General features: G+C 50.9%; 1 protein-coding gene across 1 annotated transcript in view; it reads left to right on the top strand.

The window, feature by feature from the left end:
- Arhgap40 (Rho GTPase activating protein 40) overlaps positions 1–13710 on the top strand; it is a 33409-nt gene extending 19699 nt beyond the window's left edge. Inside the window, exons 3-15 of the mRNA XM_041670761.1 lie at positions 76–293; positions 792–867; positions 1211–1362; positions 3695–3860; positions 5549–5640; positions 6119–6196; positions 6564–6723; positions 8712–8794; positions 9195–9398; positions 9931–10071; positions 10719–10888; positions 12223–12272; positions 13168–13710. Of these exons, the coding sequence (XP_041526695.1) occupies positions 76–293; positions 792–867; positions 1211–1362; positions 3695–3860; positions 5549–5640; positions 6119–6196; positions 6564–6723; positions 8712–8794; positions 9195–9398; positions 9931–10071; positions 10719–10888; positions 12223–12272; positions 13168–13259 (1682 nt within the window). The 3' untranslated portion in view covers positions 13260–13710. The remainder of the gene's footprint in view (positions 1–75; positions 294–791; positions 868–1210; positions 1363–3694; positions 3861–5548; positions 5641–6118; positions 6197–6563; positions 6724–8711; positions 8795–9194; positions 9399–9930; positions 10072–10718; positions 10889–12222; positions 12273–13167) is intronic.
- Positions 13711–19466: the final 5756 nt, after the last annotated feature.

Below are 19466 nucleotides of genomic sequence, written 5' to 3'. Positions count from 1 at the left end.
TATGTTAGTGAGCATGGCTAACCACATACAGAATTCTGTGTGTTTATCTGATGTTCCTCCCTCTGTTGGCCAAAGGGGACACTGAATCCCAGTGGCTACGGGACACAGGTCTGACTGGCCTTGTTGGTGGCCTGGGCTCGGATGGTGATCATCAGGGACTCCTGTCTACACTGACACAGACCCAGGTGGCTGCTGTGTGCCGCCGGCTAGACACCTATGCCCGCTCAGCCCGAAGACGACACAAGCCACCCATCAGAGATGTCAGGGATATCTTTGGGGTCTTCACCTCAAGGGTGAGTAAGGGCCACTGGGCACTGTCTTTGGGGGCTTCTGTGTTGTCGTTTCAACTCTCATGTGCCTCTCTGCCTGCCACTGTGTCCCCAGGCTGTGTGGGATTGTTCGTATGCTGCACGTGACAGAGTATATGTGCTTTTTGCCACCGTGTCCTTGGACGCATCTGAAAGTTTCTGGCTAAGTCATTACTGATGCAAACATAGTGCTTTTTGTTGTCACTTGCCTGTTCTGCTGGCACGGAAGCCTGGCAAACTGTGGGCATCTTCTTTCTGGGATCCATAGGAAGGGTGCAACCCTGTGATTAAAATGATAGGCATCAAAGCTGGGTCAGTCAGGCCCCCATTTCCCTCCCCAACCATTCAGCTGCTGTGGGATCTTGGCCAAGTAACTTAGCATCTCTGAGCTTCAGTCACTGTACCTGTGAGTGGTTCTTACCTCCCAGTGTCTGTGTATCACCTCCCACGGGGACTAACTGATGCTGTCTACACTTTGTATAGGAAGTGGTTTCAGAGAATGGGACCTTGGGAATGAAATGGACCCAGATCAATCCTGTGGATTCTGCATCTCCTGTAGGTAAGTGGCCTTTGTTCTTCAGGGCCCTGAGAATCCAGGTTGCATAAGCAGAGAATGCTCACCTCTGCACTTTCTCCTGGTTCCTTTCCCTCCCTGCACAAGGGCAGTAGAAAGAAACATCAATGGGACAAGTTGGGCCCTTAAAGGATCTACTGTCATCAAGCCCATGGGCCTCAGTCCAGAAAATCTGGGGCTAGGTGATCACTTTTGTGGTGCTCAGATAAGAAACCAGTTTCTGGGCAATGACCCCAGCTAGAACACCACTTCCTGGACAGCATGCCTGAGTCCATAGCCTAAGAACTTGCTGGCTAGTCAGACCAGTCTCTCTGCTTTTGATTTAAAGGGTCTGCAGATCTCAGGGGACCACAGGAACCAGCTGGAACAGAAGAAGTCTTCAACATGGACTCTGCCTACTCTGAACAAGCTGCCATGCTTCTACAGAGGGCCAGGTCATCCCCAGGAGACACCTGTGCCTGGGACAAGGGATTGCTGCCGGTGAGGATGCTGCCCCAAGGTCCTTGGGCACTCCTCTGTTGTAATGGGAGCGGCAGGCTACGTTCCTGGCACCTGGCCGCCCGCACGGCTAGCTTTATACCCGAAATAATTATACAGAAACTGTATTCTTTTAAACACTGCCTGGCCCATTAGTTCCAGCCTCTTATTGGCTAGCTCTTACATATTGATCTAACCCATTTTTAATATCCCTGTAACACCACGAGGTGTCTTACCAGGGAAGATCTTAACCTGCGGCTGTGTTGGGTTGGAGAATCATGGCGACTCCTGACTCGGCTTCTTTCTCCCAGCATTCTGTTCTGTTTACTCCACTCACCTAAGGGTTGGCCTATCAAATGGGCCTAGGCAGTTTCTTTATTAATTAACCAATGAAAACAACAGATTAGAAAGAAATCACTCCCACATCACTTCTCCATCCTTCAGCTCCTCACCCTTGCCAGGCTGCCGGGCACCCAGCAGGGGAGTCGTTGAAGATTCCCCCTGCAGCCCTTAGCTGGGTGTTTATTGCTAGGTGTCAGGGACCAGGAGCAGGCACCTGGGGGCTCTCTCTGGTGCCTCGGTTGAGGCTCCTCATTGCTTTTGTCTTTAGGGGAGTCATCCCTTATCCAAGCAGCTGATTACCACCTCTCAATAGTTTTTCTAGTTATTTTGTTTGTTTTTAGAGACAGGGTCTTAGCATGGTAGCTCTGGCTGTCCTGGAACTCACCATGTAGACCAGACTGACCGCTAACTCAGAGATAAGCCTGCTTCTATCTCCCAAGAGCTGGGATTAAAGGCGTGTGGCACAACACCCAGCTTTTCTAGTTATGTTAAAAAATTAATCTTGGAGCCTGTTAGGTAAGAGAAACCCACCTTTTTTTGGTTTTATTGTTTTACTTCCCCAAATGTTGAATATCTCAGCATATTAGGATCAGTTATTTATAATTAAGTATTTAGGATCGAAAGTTAGGGCCAGTGAAACGGTTGAGTGGAGAGAGGTGCTTGCTGCTGAGCCTAACAACCTGATTTCAGCGTCTGGGTCCCACACGGTAGGACAGAGCCGACTACTTCAAGTTGTCCTCTGGCTACCACATGTATGCTGTGGCACATGTATACACACACACACACACACACACACACACATACACACACACACACACACAGGAACTATACAGCCAATGGTTGACCTGAACTCTTCATGTAGACAAGGCTGGCCTCAAACTAGAGTTCTGAATGCCTCTGCCTCCTGAGTGTTTAAGTTAAAGGGCAAATCAGCGTGTGAATCTCTGAAGTAGGAGCTCAAGGCCTATGGGCTATATTTTACCCATAATTATAAAATGCAGCCATGGTTATAGACCTTGCCTCCATAAAATGAAAAGTGATTGCCAGGTGTGGTGGTGTACACCTTGAATTCCAGCACTCAGGAGGCAGAGACAGGTGGATCTCTGTGAGTTAAAAGCTACAAAGTGAGATCCTGTCCCAATAAATAGATAGATGATAGGTAGATGGGAGATAGGTAGGTAGATAGGTAGGTAGGTAGGTAGGTAGATAGATAGATAGATAGATAGATAGATAGACAGATAGACAGATGAAAAACACCTGACTCAGCCTCTGGCTTCCACATGCAGGGGCATACACATGTGCCTCACATGCCTGCTATATTCATACACACATGCATGCATACCACAGATGCACACATGCAAAACAAATACAACACGGGATGCTTCCATTTCCTTTGTTGCCCTAAAGGCACACTGGAAGGTGATCTGATCAAGCCTGTCAGGAAATGTCAGAAGGCTATTCTTGCTGGCCACCTCTGACTTCACAAGGCTAAAAGCTGCCTGCAGAACCCCAAAGTAGGCTCTAAGTGGTGCAGCTGAGCAGCCTTTATTTTTCTTCAATTACTACTTCACCTTTGTTCACAGGAAGAAAGAGGAGCTATGATTGTCTATACACCAAGTTTTGGGACAGAAGTAGAAGTATGGGTAAAATGAGCAAAATGCAAGAATAGAAATATGCTAAGAGGTCCATGGCGTTTCTTCTCTTCCTCTTGGATTGCAGCTGGCAAAACCATCTTCATTGTGGTGGCATTGCTAGTTTTGAGCCTGTTACAGAGTTGCGCTTAGGCTCACGGGGCACTCACAAAAGCCTCCTGAGGTGGGTGGTGTGTACAGTTTCAGGCAAAGAAAGTCACCATCTGGCAAGAGACAGAGCTCAGACTTGAGTCCAGTGTGGACCCTGACTGGGGTCTTACGCGCTCTGGGCTCCTCCCACCCAAATGCCGCTGACGTCATCTTACCACCTCCCGACAGGCTGTCTTTCCTCCCTTCCCCAGAGGTTCCGAATCCCCAAAGGCAGACTGGGTGTGACCAGGATAGGAGACTTGTCTTCGAGGGACATGAAGAAGATCCCTCCCTTGGCCCTGATAGAGCTGACAGCCCTCTATGACATCCTGGGCCTGGACCTGAAGAGGAGCAAAGCCGGGAAGTGGAAAGGCTCAGGTCAGCGTGTGTGCCAGACCCCCGCCTGCCCCTCTAAGCTTGCCACCTCTACACCCCTCCTCTATCCACCCTCTGCTCTGTGAACTTGAACTGTCTGTCCCGCTGCCAGGAAACACTCAGCATGGTTCTGATTCCTGTGGATTTTTTTCTACAAGTGGAAACAGTTCCTAGCCAGTGGCACGGTGCAACTGTAACCCAGTTCTAGGGAGGCTGAGGCAGGAGGATCATGGGTTTGTGACCAACTTAGGCTACATAGCAAGATTCTGTCTGAAGAAACAAACAAAACACAATTCATGCTCGTTTTACTCTGTTCCTATTTAAGTAAATACAGTAAAATATAATGCAGATATAAGCAGTGTTTGATTTCAGTGCTCTCTCTCTCTCTCTGTCTCTCTCTCTCTCTCTCTCTGACACACCCTTGTATGCATATCCCCCCTAATATGATGATTGTGGCCATTTTTCACTTTCCCAGTTCTACATCTTGCACCTTTTCTATAGCAATGCTTCATAATGAACAGCCACCCCCCCCCCAATAAATCTATGACTTAATCATTCTTATCTCTCACTCACATGGGTGAGCTGGCGCTTGCTTGGTTCATGCAGCTGGGGCTGTTTCTAGCTCTCTTTCTCCTTACTGGACCACCTGGCCATCCGGAGCAGATTCTCCTGGCAAGAGCAGAAACACGGGCCAGCACTCCCACCTAACCAGCACCTCCTTGTACATTGTGCAGGTTACCGTGTGATCAGTCTCCACTATTCACACAGGCAGGCCCCACACAGGGGGTGGGGTGCACTCTGCATTCCCAGTGGGGACAAAATACAGGCTCATACAGCAGAGAGGGTGTTCAGAAGGCATGCCGAATTTGGAACAATAGTTCCACTTACCACAGCTATTAAACTTTCTCTGGAAACAAGATTTTCAGGACTATGAGACAGTTCAGGAAGGAAAGGCGCTTGCTGCTGAGCCTGAAGAGCTGAGTTCGATCCCTGGGGCCCACATGGTGGAAGAAGAGAACCAACTCTCAAATGCTGTCCTCAAGTGATATGCATGCACCCCCCCACACACACACAAAGAAAAAAATATGATTTTTAAAATCTTTTAAATTTTTTAAATCTTAACAGTTTTAAGTTAATTTTTCTAGCTATTGTACAAAATTATCAATTTTATTATGACATTTTCATTTTAGTGTATCATTGTACCTTGCTCAAATCCACCCATTGCCCTTGCCTAGTCCTCACTTCTGCTGGCCCTTTTCTATCTGTCCAAAGGCAAGGGACAGCGGATTAGAAAGGTAGAAGGAGGGGCCTTCAAGCAGGGGGGAGAAGAGCAGTGGAAGAAAGAGCAGAAGACAGTGGAGGGCTTGTCTGGGAACAACCTTGAGCCAGGGTGGCCGAGATCCCTGGCTCTTGGCCCATGCCTGCGGAGCTAGGCAGCTCTGTCCTGGACTGTGGGCTCACACTAGGGCAGCAGGACATTTTCCTCTTAGTTCTTCCTTACCTGGGGGACAGGTCTGCGCTGTGGCATTGCCTGACGTCACCAGTGCTGCGGTCAGATACTTCAGTTCCACCTTTCCCAGAACTTGGTCCTTTGGCAGAACAAGTCTGATCCCAGTGGCCCCGCCAGCCTTGGGTTGTTGGGATCCCTGCAGACCTTGAGATACACCTTCTCCTCTTCTGGCCTCCTGCAGACTCGGGCCTTTTTGGTGTGCCCCTTCACAGCCTGCTGGAAGCTGACCACAGAGTCCTCCCCAGCGCCCAGGTCCCCCTGCTCCTGCAAGCTGTAAGTTATCCCCAGCTTGGGCTTACTTAGCCCTTCCTTGAAGGACTGGCTCTTGGGAACATTTGGGAGATGCCTACCACAAGGGGAAGAACCTGGGCTTTAGAGAAGGGGACCTGGGTTTAAATTCTGCCACTGGAAACTGCTGACTCAGAGACTTGGGGGCAATTTTGAACTTCTAGATCCTTTCTTTCAATGTCTGTGAGCTGGGGTTCTAACACAAATCTTTAGTTGAGGACTGAGGGAGCACATGCCCCTGAAGCTCTTAGCGCAGAGTGGTCAGGAAGTTCAGAAGCGCTGAGGATTTGGTTTCAGGGGTAGATCACTTGCACAGCATGTACAGGACCCTGGCTCCACCTTGCTATTTGAAGGAGTCCTTCTAGAATTCTCCCCTTCCCAGTTTTCACGAGAGATAGACACACTCTGCTCGACCCGCATACCAGCGGTGGCTGACTTGAGTGATGGTCTCTTCCTCTGGTAGTTGCTGTCCTGTTTGGAAAAAAGAGGGCTGGACACAGAAGGCATCCTCAGAGTTCCTGGATCCCAGGCCAGAGTCAAGGTAATGGCTGATTTCTTCCATCTCTGAAGGCTGCCTTTCCTCTCCAAGCCCAATGTTGTGTTTGGCTGGGAGAGAATTTGAGTCCTGGTTGATCTGTGAGCTGCTTTTGGTGTGGTTATGGGATTCCAGGAGATAGGTAGGGGGCCAGTAGAGCTCTGGGGGGGCTCTGGGGTCACGCTGCCCACACCTGTGGAATGGATCCCTGCATTCAATAGCTTGACTCAAAATGGCATCTGATACTCATAGTAACCATGTTGGGAAGGTGCCATGGCTGTCCCCACCTTGAAAGCAGACACTGAAGCCCAGATAGGGTGAGCAGTTTACATGGGAGCTGTGGGCAACTTCTTGGTGGCCTTCCTTTCTCTAGGGATTGGAGCAAAAGCTGGAGCGAGGCTTCTATGCTGGCCTCGTGAGCTGGGACAAGGTTCATCCCAATGACGCATCCGACCTGCTCAAGAGGTTCCTCCGGAGGCTGCCGGCACCTCTGCTCACAACCGAGTATCTTCCAGCTTTTGCAGCAGTGCCCAGTGCGTGTGAAAGTCCCGTACATGTGGAGGGGAGGGTTGTGGCAGTCCCGTACATGTGGGGGGGAGGGTTGTGGCAGTCCTGTGCATGTGTGTGTGTGGGGGGGTTGTGGCAGTCCTGTGCATGTGTGTGTGTTGGGGGGTTGTAGCAGTCCTGTGATGTGAAGGGCACCGTGGGAGGTTGGGAGCCCCTGGCCTTGGTAGTTGGGAGAAAGTGGAGAAGGGCAGTGGTGGGCAGACTGTTCCACCTATTCAGACATGTCCGTCTCCTGGGGTCTCAAGCTGCTGGGGCAGGAAGTGTGTTTTCATGTATGTGAACATGTCCATGTATGCACAGGCACCTGTGAGGTGCATAATGGTATGTGTGTCTGTCAGGTGTGTCTTTTGTACACATTTGCATAGGGTGACAGGAGAAGATGAAGAGGCTGGGGCTTTGGGAACTGGATCTGTTATCAGCCCTGACATGGACAGGGGGCTAGCTGACTTTAGTTCTTTTCTTAAATGTTTATTGCATCTTAAAAGTTTTGTTGTTTGGGGGGGGCACATGACATGTGGAGGTCAGAGGATGTGGGGGGCACATGCCATGGTGCACATGTGGAGGTCAGAGGACATGGTCCTGATATCCATGGGCTGGAGCTTATCGGGTTTATGTAACTGGACACCTGTGTGTGTTGGTCATTCTGCCTGTGCATACACAGGTCAGACCCTCCTGTTCCACACACACATAAATTCCTCATTGAATTTCTTTATGATCCTTCCTGTACAAACCCAGGAAAATCTGACAAGGTTCTCTCTCTCTCTCTCCGTCTCTCTCTCCATCCCTCCATCCATCCCTCCCTCTCTCTCTCTCTCCCTCCTTCCCTCTCTCTCTCTCTCTCTCTCTCTCTCTCCGCCCCATCTCTCCTTCCAGGTGGGGTTGATTGTTGAGATGATTAGTTAATAAAGGGCTCTCCACACAAGTGTAGAGACTTGAGTTCATGTCCCCAGATATGGAGCCACAGGCCTCTGCAATCCTAGCACAGGCAAATCAGAGGCAAGAGAACCTAGCCAGCCAGCCTAGCCAGTCAGCGAGCTTCAGGTTCAGTGAGCGATCCAAAATGCAGGATAGAGAGCAATTGAGTAAGACCCCTATTTGGTGTCCACCTCTGGCTGGCACACATAAGCACACACACACACACACACACACACACACACACACACACACACACTCACGTTTAGGCTGTCTGAACTCCACCATCCGCTGCAGCAGGGCAGTGAGTGTCTCTCTTGCCTTTGTGTCTCACAGCCTCCTTTCAAACATGCATCAAGCCAACCATCCCCAACACACTGGCGAAAGGACTTGACTCCTTCCCAGGCCCTGACCCACCTTCTCCTAGGCCCCCCTCTGTGGGTAAAATGCCTACAGAGGGTGCTCCTCCTCCTCATCTTGTCTCTTTGTCCTCCAAGCCTACTGCTCTCTGACTAGAAGAGGTTTCCCCACACACCACTGCCACCTGCCCAAGTTCAAATTTCAGGAGCCCCCCCTGAAATGACACGAGATGTATTTCTATAAATTCCACCCCTATTTCTCCTAGAGACTCTGACCTCAGGTGCGGGCCAGCTTCCTTTCCAGCCCTCATCTTGCAAAAGGGATCACAAAACCTTCCATCCTGGACAGTGAGCTACGCATGTCCCCTCCCGGCGATGACTTTCTTGCCCCTGGCATTCTTGACCCTGGGACATAGCTCAACTCAGTGTCTCTCCATCTGGGCATGTATACAGACACACATGTGCATGTATGAGTCACATGCCTTGAACATGTGTGCCTGCTTTTCACTAGCGAAGTGTGGTGTCTTGACCAGTACTGGCTGGGCTTCTGTCTGAGCATGCTAGCCAGAAAGTAGTGGCAAGCTGTGGAAAAGGACCCGCTGGGCTTCCCAGCACTGAATTTCTCCTAGGAAGAGTCTGGAGGAATAAAGGAGCCTCTCTGTCTCTCCCTCCCTCTTCTGCAGACATCCCTGACCTGAAGCAGCGCCTGCAGGCTCTCCACCTGCTAGTCCTCCTCCTGCCTGAACCCAACCGCAACACCTTGAAGGTAAAAGTGGCTTTGGTGCCCTGCCTCAGCCCTCAGCCTCAGTGCTGGCTCTGAAGGTGCCTACCCTGTTCATGACTCAATCCCACAGCCACGCCGTCCACCCATCCCTCTCTCCTTTCATCTTTACTATGTGACCCTTGGCACATTTTCTAAGCCAGATTCTTCCTCTGCAAAATGGGTCCAACAGTAAAACTTCCCGTGCGGTCTTTCTGCCGTCTTACCATCAGTGAACTGGCAACCCCGCGTGAGCGGTTAGCTGCTGGGCCGGAAGGACAAGGCGTCAATAGGGGGCAGTTGTGAACTACCCCTTTCTGCCCAGGGAAGAAGGGTGAAGTACTGTTGAGGGTGGGAAGCCCAGGGCTGTGCTGGAATTCGAGGCAGGTTCTGTGCCCTTCCCTAGGCGCTCCTGGAATTCCTCAGGAAGGTGGCAGCCCAGGAACAGCACAACAAGATGACCTTGTGGAATGTTTCCACAGTGATGGCCCCCAACCTCTTCCTGCCCCGGGGACGACCTCCCAAGCTCCCCAAGGGTGAGAAGCAGCTAGCGCAGGGCGCAGCTGAAGTGATGTGCTTGATGGTGCAGTACCAGGACCTGCTTTGGACGGTGAGTGGCAGCCATGACAGCAAGCTCAGGGGCGGGCTGTCCACGGTTTCCACCCACCTGGTCTCCCTGGTGTAGCTACCTACCTGCGGCTATCTGTCACGGGCGCCATGTTTCACGCTGCTAGTTAGGGCTCCTCTTAGGATCCTGGAGTCTTTACTAGATTCTCACTGCACCGTGGCTGAGCTGACCTGCAGGTCTTCAGGAACTCCCCCAGGCCCACTGGTTGGGGTTCTCAGAGCAGGAGGCCAGTCCAGGTGTATTTCGGGGGACATCTCTGCCTGAGGTGCCAATGAACAGCTCCCCACGTAAGCAGTTCTCTCCAGAAACCTCAGGGACCACTCCATTCTGAATCTAATACTCCAGGGTGCTCTGTGGGACTGAACACCTAGCAACTGTCCCACTAATAGCCACTTCGAGGAGTCCGTTTCCAAGCCCTGTGTGGGAGGAGCCGCGGTGGCCTGAATGGGGCCTTGCTTGGCCTCTTGCCCACAGCACCACAGACCCCAGCCGACCCATGATTCCTTTTGGCCAGGTTGCCTCTTTCTTGGTAGCCCAAGTGCGAAAACTGAATGACAGTAATGGCCGTCGTTCCCAGCTCTGTGATGGGGGCCTCAAGACTTGGTTGCGGAGGACACATGTAGACAGGGACAAGACCGGGGACGGGCTTGAGGCGGTGAGTGCCCCCCATGCCAAGCGAATGGAGAAAAGGCACCTTGTTGGGGGAGGGCATCCGGGTTTCCATCATCCCTGCCGCCAAGCTGCCTGGTATCATAGTCTGTGACCGCCAGGGGGCGCCCGAGCCGCATCGCAGAGGTGAAGGAGCCGGTGGAGTACTAGAGAGCTGAGGCCTTGGGGTTGGGAAGCTGGCCTGGTGGGGGTTCTCCTGGAAGAACATATTTGGCTTTAATTTTAGAAGGCACTTTGTGTGTCTGTGTCGGGGGTCCGAAAGTGGACGGGGTCGTTTTGTGGGACAGGGCTGTGGAAGAAGAAGAGTCTTTCTGGAGGACACAGCAGGGTAGAGTCCACAACACAGTCCCTTGGGAAAGGGTGTGTGTGTGTGTGTGTGTGTGTGTGTGTGTGTGTGTGTGTGTGTGTGTGTGTGTGTGTAAGGGGGGAGCAGGCATGAGCCTGGGGGCATATGTGCACATCTGTAGATAGCTTGCATGTGCTCCGATGTGCATGTATTTCCACACCTGGATGTCTGTGTGGGTTTGTGTATGTATGTGGTATGCATGTGAATACTGGCCCAAGCACACGTGTGTTTGAATTCCAGGGATGAAAGAGCCTTCTGTTCTTCATCTCCATCATCTTTCCCTCCAGACTCCCAAAGTGGCAAAGGTCCAGGTGACCTGGCCTAGCACGGATCTTCTGCAGGTGCCTCTGAACCCTAGCACCAGAGTGACCCACATCCTGAAGCTGTTCACAGAGCGCCTCAACCCTGGGTCACAGCCTGAAGACGGCAGGGAAGACTCAGGCAGCATTCTCTCAGAGTAAGGGCCACCTCCATGAGGCACCAAGCCTCCCTTCTCTCCTGCAGGGTACCGGGAGGGCTCAATCCCTCCCAGCTCCAGGCCATGAGGAGTTAAATGTGTCCTTGACTGCCCCTGGCCTTCCTCTTTCTGGGTGGTTACAATAGGTTCTCCAACCTTTATAGAGTTTCTTCAAATAATAATTACGAGAGTCCCCATTCATAATTGGTTTTAATATATACGCTTAATAAATGGCTAGTATAGGTCAGACATCATGTGGAATGCTAAAATAGTAATGAAAGGACTCACCAGAGGGGTTGAAGAAACAGCTCAGTGGTTAAGAACACTGACTGCTGTTTCAGAGGACCCGAGTTCAGTTCCCAGCCTCCCGGGTCAGGCAGCTCGCAGCCACCTGTAGCTCCAGCCGCAGAATACATGACGACTCTGGTCTCCATAGACACTCATACACAGTTGCACGTATACCTCCCCATACTCATAATTAAAACGGATTATAAAAAAAATCCAAAGAGGTCCTGGCCTTACAAGCTCATGATACATGGAAGAGACTGACATAAGTAGAGTTGCCACCAACTGTCAAGTTAAAAACTGTATTAGCTTTTCTAAGAGATACAGAGAGCAACAAGAACAGGCAATGGGTGCCTACTGTAGTCTGAGGAAAAAACAAGGCTTCGGGGCAAAAGAGATTACACGTGCAGAGGGTCCCAAGGCGGCAAGGAGCAGCACAGCTGGCTGCATGGGAGAGACCCAGATGTGGGCGTCATTCCCAGACATGAGAAGTAGCCAGAGCCCTCAGCAGCTTCCTTCATGGGTTTGTCACAAAGACCCTCAAAGTGTCAGTCCTTACCAAGTGTCTGATCCAATTCCTTCTACAGATGAGAAAACGAAGGCCCAGAGAGGGGGTAGGGCATGTCCAAAGCCACAGAGAGAGTCAGGGGCAGATCCTGAAGCTAAATTCAGGATCCCCATAGTTATTCATGATAGCTATCACACAGAATCATACAATGCCCACATTCCACCTTGATGCCGAATCTGCCTCTCATGGCAGAGGTGTCTCTTCCCATGTGACACCCCATCTCACCCCTCAGAAGCCTATTTCCGATGTCTAGCACGAAGGGACCTTGTGGCAGAGCGCCTGGGGCTGGTCTTTGCCAAGGTCTATCTGGATGCCACTCCCTGCTGCTGGCTGCTGGCTTCCTTCAGGGGCTCCAGGTCTCTCAGAAGGGTCCTTAATTCTTCCAACTGGAACCACAAATCCTTGAAGACGCCCTTTCCAGGCATGAGGTGGTTTTGCTTTCTCCAGCAGAGCTCAGTAGATTTTTCTCTCTGTCTCACAGCACCGCCAAGCCAGCCACCTTCCTTGTCTATGAAGTTGGAGGGAATATTGGTAAGTTCCCATGTGGGAAGTGAGCCCGAAGCCTGGGCTCCCGAGAGCTCCTTGACCTTGAAAGAGAAAGAGCCTTCCCTCCAGGTCTGTCTCCTGCAACTGGTAGGCACTGCTGTGAGGGTCAAGATGAGCATGGCTGATTTAGGAACTCTTCCTGCACAGACAGCTCTACACAGGGCTGATTCCCAGATAGACGAATGACCCGTGTTTAGTATGAAAGTTGTCAGTGTTACCACGATGTGTCAAGGACACCCCCAGGGAAGGGAAATCTCAGTCCTGCATGTGAATGCCTTGAGGAATGCTGTAGGCCCACCAGCATCCAGCTCCTAGGGTCCTTGTTTTGTGAGAACCAGGGACAAGCAATGACCCTCAAACTTGACTGGGGCCTTAGAGTCACCTCCAGGGGCCGGAATGACAAATGTCTGTGTCTTGAGAACTCATGTTTCTAATAAGCTCCTTCATGCGCTGAAGCTGCTGGTCCAAGGACTGGACTACCCTCAGAGAACCACTGGCCAAGAAGGGGAGACAAGACAAGGTCCAGGAGTATGTGGTGGCTGAAAGGACAGCCTTGTGTGGAAGGAGTGGAGAAGGCTCAGGGAGGCATTTCAGGAGCTTGTGGGATCCACCAGGGGGCGCTGGAACTCATGCTGCATGGCTTTATCAGCTGGAGGCTAAACCACAACCTCTGGTGTGGACGCCTGGGGAAGAGGGGTTAGATTTCCCAGCAAAACATCTTCCCCCATCAGAAATCACCTCAGAGAAAGGGGGTAACTCTGAACCATAGCAAGGCTCCCATAGCCAGAGGGTGGTATCTTGTCTGGGGAGAGGCTCTGGGTAAGACAGCAGCATCTTTCCCAATCACACTCTCAACCTCCGGGTTCCCTTCTTCCTACAGGTGAACATCGCCTGGACCCAGACGCCTACCTCTTAGATTTGTACCGTGCCAACCCCCACGGTGACTGGGTCATTAGACAGAGCCCCACCTAAGCCTCGAGTCCTAAGAAACAGCCTGGAACACCCAACCTGGGAGCAGAGCTCTTCACGTGGAAAGATTGGGTCTTCCCAGGAAATACCTCTTCCATGCCAGACAACACAGAGCTGGGTCTGCTCCCCCCCTCCTCGCCGCACACACAGAGCCCCCGAGGATGCCACCCAGGGCACCTGCATCTCCACAGGTGTCTGTCCACAATTTCCAGAAACGGAGAACTAAACTGTAGCACCCCTCTGAAGAACAGGTGGGAGCTTCCGGAGAATGTTCCTTTAGAGGCAACCCCACAGTATGGAGTGGGAAACCACTGTGACCATGGAGGACCCCTTGTCTTCTCTGAGACCCCAACGATGCCCTGGACAGATAACAAACTTTGATTTGCCCTCTTGTATCTTAAATGCTGTTTTATGGAAACGTGTTGTTTTATAGCATATTTAAGTTGCGTCAACATTAAACTCATCACTAGCTCATTGCCACCTTTGCTTTGTTCTTCCCAGTCTGGCTCATGGTGGATGTTGTCTTTCTGGCAGCTGACTGGAGCTAGGAGATGAAACACCTTACTGTGCCTTTTTTCCCATGGGCTCTGGCTACACCTGAACCTGCCCCATCCAGCAGGACCCTAAGGAACTCCAGAGCAGGGAGGGCTGCTGGAGGAAGAACAGCTGTTGACAGAGGTTTCTGTCCCACCTGGTCCTGCAGCTGTTCATTCCCAAAGAAACACACAGAGGCCTACATTAATTATAAACTGGTTGGCCTATTAGCTCAGGCTTCTTACTAATTCTTACACCTTAAATTAGCCCATAATTCTTGTCTGTGTTAGCCACGTGGTTTGGTATCTTTTATCAGTGAGGCATTCTCATCTTGCTTCCTCTAGGATGAGGACTACAGACTGAGCCCTTCCCCTTCCCAGAATTCTCCTATTCTGGTTGCCCTGCCTATAGACAGCAATCTCTGCAGGGCAGGGTTGACTTTCTGGCACTCCCAGTACTTGTCACTTAGGATTCCAGCTCTGTCCCTTCCTCTTCCTGCCCGAGTCTGCCTTCTCCTCAGTGGAAGTGAAGCCTCATCCATTCATTCATTCAGTAATGAGGGTGCTGAGCCTCTAAATTATACTAAGAGTTTTACAAACTCCACCTTCACCATACTCTAGTGTCTCCACTTCAGCTCTTCCCAGTAGACTCTGAGACAGATTCAAGACCAATGAGTGCTCCTGGAGGCCTGGAGGTTGAGCACATGAGATGGAAGGGAAGACCACCATTAGAGGGTACATTATCACACAAATTGCCGAAATAGGCAGACAGAGCTTAATTCTGCTGAGGGACTCCAAGAAACAATGGTAGAAACTGTTCATTTGGGTTGCCCCATCCCAGAGGTAGAGAACAAGGTGTGTGGGAGCAGAGGGGAAAGATTCAAGTCCAGGCACTGGATACAGACTACACTGACTATGAGGGGAGTGCTCCCTTGTCCTTCCAGGCTGCCTGAGGGCTTTGTAGAGTTGGCTCCGACTGCTGAAGAGCTCTTGGCTAAAGATACAGATGCAGTTCAAAATGGTTACTGGGCACTGACTCTGTGAATTCTGGAGGAAGAGAGATGGCTTGGCACTGATAACGTCTGGGTCATCCTATGGCATGCTAACGGTGGTGGTAATAGTGGTTGTGATGATAGTGGTGATAACAGGGTGATGGTGATGGTGGTGATGAGGGTGACCATGTGATGATGGCGGTGGTCGCAATAGGATGATGGTGATGATGGTGGTCATAATGATGGTGGTGGTCACAATAGGATGATGGTGATGATGACGATGGTGATCACAATAGGATGATGATGGTGGTAATGGTGGTGGTGATGGTGGCAATGAAAGTCATAATGGTGGTGGTCATGGGGTGGCAATGATGGTGATGGTGGCAATGGTGGTGGTGCCATGTTGAATGCTATGACTGTATAAAGATGGGGAATTTAAATATCTTTTTTATGCAATTGGATGTTTTGCCTGCATGTATGTCTGTGCACCATTTGCATGCCTGGTGCCCACAGAGACCAGAAGGTGACATCCAATCCCCTGGAACTAGAAACACAGACGGTTGTAAGCTGCCATGTGAGTGCTGGGAATCAAACCCAGATCCCCTAAAGAGCAACCAGTGCTCTTAATCACTAAGCCATCTCTTCATTCCCAGATTAAAATATCACATTGGCTTCATTCATGATTCTAGAAACGAGCAGGCTTCCAAACTAGAAGGGCCTTAAAGAGCTCAGGAATTGAATGTGGTCAGACATTACAGACAGGAAACTGAAATGGCATAGACACAGATTAACTGCTCTCAGTTTGGCCTTTGCCTTCCCAAGTCAGCTGGCCATGGTCCCTGCTGGGCACTCAGCGGCTGTGGCGGTCCGAGACTCAGCTGTTATGCACTCCTAAGTTAGGCTCTCACAGAGTGGTGCTGCAAATCACTGTGAAAAGACGTGTGCGGCAGAAAACACCTCTTCAGGCCTAATTATGTAATGGTGATGCTGGTGGTGGTGTTGGGAATTGATGGCTAGGATGGCATTGATGATGGTGGTACTGATGGCAGTTGGTGATGTGATAGCGGTGATAGTGAGAATGTAATTGGTGGCGATGGTGGTGGCAGCGGTGGTGGCGGTGATTGGTGATGATGGTAAGATGGTAGTGGTAGTGATTGGTGATGATGGTAAGATGGTAGTGGTAGTGATTGGTGATGATGGTAAGATGGTAGTGGTAGTGATTGGTGATGATGGTAAGATGGTGATGGTGGTGATTGGTGATGATGGTAAGATGGTGGTGGTGGTGATTGGTGATGATGGTAAGATGGTGGTGGTGGTGATTGGTGATGATGGTAAGATGGTGGTGGTGGTGGTGATTGGTGATGATGGTAAGGTGGTGGTGGTGGTAGTGGTAGTGATTGGTGATGATGGTAAGATGGTGATGATTGGTATGGTAAGATGGTGGTGATTGGTGATGATGGTAAGATGGTGGTGGTGGTAGTGATTGGTGATGATGGTAAGATGGTGGTGGTGGTGATTGGTGATGATGGTAAGATGGTGGTGGTGGTGATTGGTGATGATGGTAAGATGGTGATGGTGGTGATTGGTGATGATGGTAAGATGGTGGTGGTGGTGATTGGTGATGATGGTAAGGTGGTGGTAGTGATTGGTGATGATGGTAAGATGGTGGTGGTGGTGATTGGTGATGATGGTAAGATGGTGGTGGTGGTGATTGGTGATGATGGTAAGATGGTGGTGGTGGTGATTGGTGATGATGGTAAGATGGTGGTGGTGGTGATTGGTGATGATGGTAAGATGGTGGTGGTAGTGATTGGTGATGATGGTAAGATGGTGGTGGTGGTGGTGATTGGTGATGATGGTAAGATGGTGGTGGTGGTGATTGGTGACAATGATGGTGAGGATGATGGGTAATGGTGGTGGTGGTGACTGGGGTTGATGATGCTGGTGTAGGTGGTGATGATTGGTGATGATGGTACTAATGGTGAGGATGGTGATTAGTGAGAATAATGGTGCTGGTAGTAATTGATGACGATGATGACGATGATGATGATAATCTCAATCCTGTTGAAAGTTTTCCCACTGAAGACCTAGAAGACTCTCATTTAAAGCAGTTTTTTATTTGTTCTCTGGACCTTTAGACTGTCTAGTGTCCCTGACTCTATCTCTACAGTGACCTGTGTTTGCCAGACACATGCAACTCTTTTCATGTCCCCAGAAAACCGAAGTCCATGCCCATTTCAGGGCTCTTGCCCTTGTAATTATCTCACTTAGAATCCTTTCCCACTGCCAACCCCTTCCACCTTCAGGTCTCAGGTCAAGTGTTCCTTCCTCCAAGAGACCACCCCACCTGAAGTTGCTCCCTTGTGTTCTTTCCCTCTTCCCTTCTCTCTCTCTCTCTCTCTCTCTCTCTCTCTCTCTCCCTCTCTCCCTCCCTCTCCCACCCTCTCCCACCCTCTCTCCCTTTCTTCCTCTCCCTCTCTCTCTTTTTCTTTCTCTTTCTCCCTTTCTCCCTCCCTCCTTCTCTCTCTCTTTCTCTCCTCCTCTCTCCCTCCCCCTCTCCCACTCTCTCCCTCACTCTCTTCCTCTCTTTCCCTCCCTCCCCATACATGTGAATTTCCATCATTAATTTTCTTCTTAGCATTTAACACTGCCTGAGATAATCTAGTTGAATGAAATTATCTCTGTGATTGGGGATCAGCTCCTCAGAGGCAGATGTCACGTGGGGGTTTCCTCACCTTTGTAGATTTGATGGCACTATAAGTGCATAATAAAAACTGATTGACTGGATGAATGAATGAATGTGTTCATTCTTTGTCCTCTGGACCTTTGCTTGCCTGCTCCAGAAGCCACTACAGTCTCCACCTGTCCTTACTCTGACCTGCCTATTTGGTGACCACAGAGGAGAAAACTCACGGGGCGTGCCCACAGCTCCTTGTCAGTACTATTATTATTAACGTGAGCCAGGCAGCCTAAGGTGGTAACTAACACTGTCCCTGCATGGGGCTCAGTCCCTGTGCTGGCCTCATTGCCTACCTCTGTCACTCACTCTCCCAGCCAGGCTGACCACAAACTCTGTAGTTTACTAACCGAGGCTGGAGGTGGGCACACACTCAAAGATGTGCGGGAGCCTCGGCTTGCAGCAAGTCCTGGCTGTGGGGGAGGACCCCCGTTTAATCGCATGTCAGTTGCCCCATTCATCTTCAGAGCTATCTGAGAACTCATCGTATTCCACGCAGTGGTGTCTCCATGATTGATGATTCCACAGCCGCCCCTCTGCAGGCTTAGCACAGCTCACAGTGGGGGCTCGGCTGTCCGGGCTCTCTGCAGTCTGGGCTTGAGTCCTGCATCTCTTACCCGGTGCTTTAGGAACCGAATCACATCCTCCCCAAACCTAAATATTGAAGCTCTGACCTCCAAGTGGCTACGTTTGGATATGAAGCCTTTAAAGGGGGCTAAAATTCCAGGAGGCAGTTGTGTGGGGTACTAGGCTGATGGGGCTGGTGCCCTGAAGTAAAGAAGGGGTCCTCTCCCAACGTTTAGCAGGGCTATGCCGGGTTGAACACTCAAGCCTTGGACTTTATTCCACCTGTGCAGACTGCAGGTAGCCTGACCAACTGCTCTGTGCACCTAAAGAGCCACAAGACCGTTTCCAAGTTGTAGCAAGAACTATGAGGATGTATGAGGGGGTCTACAGTCTCTCAGTGGCTGCACTGAATGCCTTCTGTGTGCCCAGCACTAGGCTGGAAAGTTCAGAGTATTGCAAAGGGCAGGAAATGACGCAGCCTGCACGGAGCTCATAGACTGGCAAGGCAGACATCAACTCAGAAATGAAAGACATCAGAGTGGAGAAAATCAACTGGGCAGAGAGGAGAGAGGAGGCCAGGAATGTGTGACGTTTCGAGCGGTCCGGAGCTGGGCCCCCTAGAGCTGGCCTGTGGGAAACTGGGGCTCAGTGCTGGTGGGAGTTCTGAACCTCAGTCGTGTGTTCTGTTCCCAGTCAAGAGCTGGGGGGTGGGGTGGGTGTCATGCTCTGCCCACGTGCAGACAGGCTGACCACCTCCGTCACAGGCAAGACCTCGGACAGAGCTCCCCGTGGCATGTACAGGCGTCATGGGTGCCCAGGGGATGTGATGGAATGGGCCCGTGAGACATTACCAAAGAGGTGACACTTGAATGGATTTTAAACTGCCGGCAGCCATGGGGACAGCTGACCGCAAAGACTTGCACATAGAAGGAGCTGAAAATTTCTAGCCAAGTCGCCTTGAAGTTCACCCAGGTGTTTGAGTCAGAAAGGTCTTCAGGCTGCCAGGGCAGAGGGACAGCTCAATCTATGCCCACAGCTTTCCTATCCAGGTCCTCCACCCTACCTGTAGTCGGGCTTCCTCCTTTTCCCCGCCCCCAACTTTCAGTCGAGTCAGGGATTGGCTATCCAATACAGGAGGTGGGGCTTTGGGGGGCTCAATCCAGGAAATGAGGGCTTTCTGTTATGCAATGAGGGAGAGACGAGAAGAGCTAACCAGTAGAGGACAAGGGCAAGGAGGCTGCAGGGCAAACTGACAAATTCCGAGGCCGCACCCCACCCCTCTTGCCCAATGCTGAAAGACACAGCCTCTGGCCAGTCGGTGACCGGACCTCCAACAGGCAGCAACAGAATTCTCTCTCTCAGCTACAGGATGTCAATCGGG

This window comes from Microtus oregoni, unplaced genomic scaffold (genome assembly GCF_018167655.1).
Source record: "Microtus oregoni isolate MIOR12 unplaced genomic scaffold, Mior012 000020F_ref0000438, whole genome shotgun sequence".
NCBI classification, from domain to species: Eukaryota; Metazoa; Chordata; class Mammalia; order Rodentia; family Cricetidae; genus Microtus; species Microtus oregoni.
Note: the sequence above shows the minus strand (reverse complement) of the source record. Positions and strands in the feature narration are given on the sequence as shown.